Raw genomic sequence first — 4,122 nt, 5'->3', positions numbered from 1 at the left:
GTAACTTCCATATGAAATAATGATGGGATTTACAAATGCGACACTAAAATTTATATTTTGTTACTGCTTTTTTTGCACAAGAATAATTAAATCAGCATCAATATTTTGTATGTAATTTAAAATCACCAATTACGAAATAGGGGCTTGGAAACACATTAATGTGTATAGCCAAAAATACTGGAAAAATAAAATTAGAAAATGAATGGCTCAGTGTCTACCCTTAAACATCGTAGAGAATGTTGGACTCAGAATTTAATCACCATAAAGGGTATAGGCTGGAAGTAAATAAGGCTGAGCCCAACCCTGAAAGCCTGAATTTAGTTGAGTATGACATCAGAAAATAGTGGTGTAACACCGCCTGAGCTGCAGATGGGCTGCCACTCCATGGGTCTTGGTAGCCAAGTCACAGCCTCTTAAGAGAACCATGGTAAAAATCTGGTGAGTGGGCCAGGTTAGATCAGTGATTTTCAGAGCCCAAAAGGGGGAATTTTAAAAATATGCTTTTTTGAAACAAACAAAAGACCCCATTTCCATATTCGTGTGGCTGCTGGCAGAAAACTACTATTTCTAGTGCAGTGGTAGATAAAAGGGATGGGGCCTTGGGTTAGCCTCGGCTGCACCTGCTTTGCTGGCACACGGAGCACTTACGTCTGTGATAGTGTTCAAAGCTGTGTCTGCCCCGATGCTGAAATCGGAGCCTGGCACATTGTTGGAGACAGTGGCAGGAACCATGACCATGGGGACACAGAACTCCTCGTGCTTCTCCCGGGCAGCTGCCAGCTCCAGGAGTCCCAGGTAGGCCTGCCAGACAACTGGATGTGATTCTGGGGCCAGGGAAGGAGAAAGGGGCACGGACAGGGTGTCCCCGGAAGTGAGCAAATGTGGGAGGGCCTCGGGGAGCCACAGGCACCACAATGCACAGGACACACAGTGGGAGACCAGGGACCTCTAAAAAAACCAACGCTGAGAGGCCTTAGACACAAACAAGGATGAGCAGGTTCCTATGAAGGAGAACAAGGCAATTATCATGGGAGTGAGACTAAATCTCATATGTGTGTGAGTCGTTATGTGAGGCTCCCACCTTCTTTAAAGAAGATCAAAAGATTTTTATGAGATTCATCTTTGTTGAATAGGATAGAATTGTAGATTATGGTCCAATACGTGATTTTAAAAAAAGAAAAAGAAAAACCATATATCTACTTTCCTTTTTCAATCATCGAAGGATTTCAAATGCCAACTATGGAATTATTTCTATAGATTGAAAATTAATCAGAATGCATCAAAATGTGGAGTCTCAATTGAGAGGTCAAGGCTTGCACTCTCCCAGTTGGTTATTTACTGCATCAGAATTGGGCCAGCCTTCACTACATCTCACCGTGCTGCCATTCAGCATTACGGGGAAACTGAGTTGGGTATTAAAATCCCAGTTCTTGGGGACTAGCCAACAAAATAATGTGTATGTGAAGTCGGACATGGGGCTGGCCACCACACCTCCAAAACTAACAAGCGGAGAAACAAAGACTCAATAGCATACCTCGAATCCGCCAATGACCAGGAGGGCATTGATATTATGGATGCGCATCTGTTCAGCAATCTTCTCCAAGTACTTCCCAGGTAGGATGCTGAAGATGGACAGGCCAAGAGGTGAGAGCACATCCACAAGCTGGTCAACCTCTTGGAAACCACTCTGCTTACCCCCAGGGCCTCTCCACCTACCTCCCACCTATCGCTGAACTCTGTGGCATGTAGGGGCGGTAGGCAGTGGGACTGCACGTCTGTCACTCCATGGTTAACAGACAGCACCTAGGGCAGCTGAGTCCTCAAAAATGGTCACCCAAGGTAGGAGTGGCCAGGTGCTTTGATTTTTTTCAAAAATAGGAGGGCTAAAGACTAGTTCAATGGTAAAATGTTTGTCTAATATGTGTGAGGCCCCAAGTTCAAGTCACAGCACTACCATAAAAATAATAAATAAATAATTTAGCTAACAACTCTACCTCAAAATAATTCTACTGCCTCACCCAGGTGTGGTGGTGTGCACCTGTGATCCCAGCATTGACAAGATGGAGGCAGACGACTGGGAGTTAAAAACCAACCTGAGTTATGTGCTACATGGTGACTTCCAGGACAGTCTGAGCTACATAATAACCCTGGTTCAAAGATCCCCAAAAGAATTCAACTTATTCATTAAGAAAAAAATATATATAAGAAACAATAGCTTATAAGTATTAAAAGTAATTATTTACATGGAAATTTCCATTTTCCAGATTTTGTGTGTGTGTGTGTGTGTGTGTGTGTGTGTGTGTGTAATTCACTCAATTTAATTTCATTTGAAAGCACATCCATCTACACTTCCCATTCCTCTGCTATGGTGTCATCTACTTCAAATGATATCATCAGCAAGAACCACCATCAGGCAAAGGAAACTTGTCTGTTCCATCTCAGTATTTCATCTGACACTCACCCCTAATTGTTCTTGGTTGCTTATAGGAGAAAACACACCCCTTATACCCTTGGTGTCCAAAGCTGCCATTTCACTGTCCAAACTTCTCAAGAGCACGGCCCGCATTGTCTTACATAAAGCACTCGCACTTGCATGCAGCTTGGGAGTCTCTCTGCTGACGTCTAAGGAGCCATTTACAGACCATCTAAGTCTAATTTGAACTTTGTCATTCATAGCACCTAGGCATGGAGTAAATCTGATCCCGACAGATGGATAACTAACCCATGCTGTGGAATCCCTACCGATGGCCACGTACTGAAGCCTTGATTTGAAATCAAAACTAAGAGTTGATTTGATTGTCTTGGGACAATAAGCCATAATGATATAGAACCTAAAAATTTCTTTCCTTCCATATTAAAATGTGAACTGTACTAATGATTGTAATAATACTTGCATTTTTCAAAAGGGTTTGGACTCAACATGAAATAGCACATCTTGTTAAAATATCCTAACCCCAGCAATGCAGGAACACTGAAAGGATTCTGTAACTCGTAAAAATGTTTGTACTCTAGAATTACTCAGGTCATTTCTTTGGCTTGTGGAACTGGACTGCAAGTCTGTTCTGTTTTTTTCCACTAACTCAAAGCTTTCCCAGCAATGCTAAGTGCTTATTTATACAGCAGCACAGTTGCTATGAGTCAGTAAAATCATCGCTCATTTTTATGACCAAAATGAGATAGAGGACTTTCACACAGTTTTGCTCTCAAATAAGTGGAAGTGAAGAATTAATGGTGAGAAATGCCCACAAGGTATTTGTTTCTCAATTTAAATTCTGGAGATTGAACCTGAGACCTCATGCATGCCAGGTAAGCAGCCCACCCCCAAGCTGTATGCCCATCCCAATCTGCCTTGTTGCTCCAAGGGCTGGGATTCATCGTCTGCTCCCTAAAACAGGATTTTGATCCTGGGTCAATGACAGGCAAGTGTCTTTTGACCTGTCTCTCTAGGAATTCCTTCCAGAAAGTACTGGCGAGTGAACCATGCCACTTGCTCTTCTCCAGTACCTGTCCCTTTTCTTTTTCTTAAGAACTTATCTAAGAAGTTAAAATTTGGAAATTACCGTTTTGTCCCAAGAAGGGACCCTCCTTGGCCAGTCCAACCTCCAACATCTGCCCAGCCGATTTCTTTGATCTAACGTGCAAACAGAGAGTAAAACAGACGAAGCGAAGGAGAAAGAACAGAGTTAGAAAACTCTAAAACCAGCTCAGGTTTCTGTACTCGAATCGGCTGTGTTCCATAAAGACCTGTAAGGATACAAGACTATCTCCTCATAGCAATGCCGACTGACAAGGCATGAAGTGCCCTTCTAAGGACAGGAATGAATGAAGAGCCTCATTTAAGCCACGCTTCCCTTTCCCACAGGAGACACCCACGCTTGTAACCCTAGGCAGCTCTCCTAGGTGGATACCTAAGCTGGCTAAACTCTGTTAACTGGAAAATAAATGAATACCATGGTTTTTAAATTGAAAAAGGTTAAAGTGGTGGCACACGCCTGTAGTCCCAGCACTTGGGAGGCAGAGGCAGGCGGATCTCTGTGAGTTCAAGGCCAGCCTGGTCTACGTAGTGAGTTCCAGGACAGCTGGGGCTACAGGGAGACCCTGCTTCAAAGAGACAAAATAATA

The 4,122-nt window shown here is 43.2% G+C and overlaps 1 protein-coding gene across 1 annotated transcript in view; it reads right to left on the bottom strand.

Moving 5' to 3' along the window:
- Positions 1 to 648: 648 nt before the first annotated feature.
- Pfkp (phosphofructokinase, platelet) overlaps positions 649 to 4,122 on the bottom strand; it is a gene marked incomplete at its 3' end in the record, with an annotated part of 53,815 nt that continues 50,341 nt past the window's right edge. Inside the window, 3 exon segments of the mRNA XM_017800187.2 lie at positions 649 to 801; positions 1,535 to 1,622; positions 3,561 to 3,631. Of these exon segments, the coding sequence (XP_017655676.1) occupies positions 649 to 801; positions 1,535 to 1,622; positions 3,561 to 3,631 (312 nt within the window).

The sequence above is a fragment of the Nannospalax galili genome, unplaced genomic scaffold (genome assembly GCF_000622305.1).
Source record: "Nannospalax galili isolate Female #2095 unplaced genomic scaffold, S.galili_v1.0 scaffold399, whole genome shotgun sequence".
NCBI lineage: Eukaryota > Metazoa > Chordata > Mammalia > Rodentia > Spalacidae > Nannospalax > Nannospalax galili.
The sequence above is the reverse complement of the archived record's forward strand: the minus strand, read 5'-3'. Positions and strand labels throughout refer to the sequence as shown.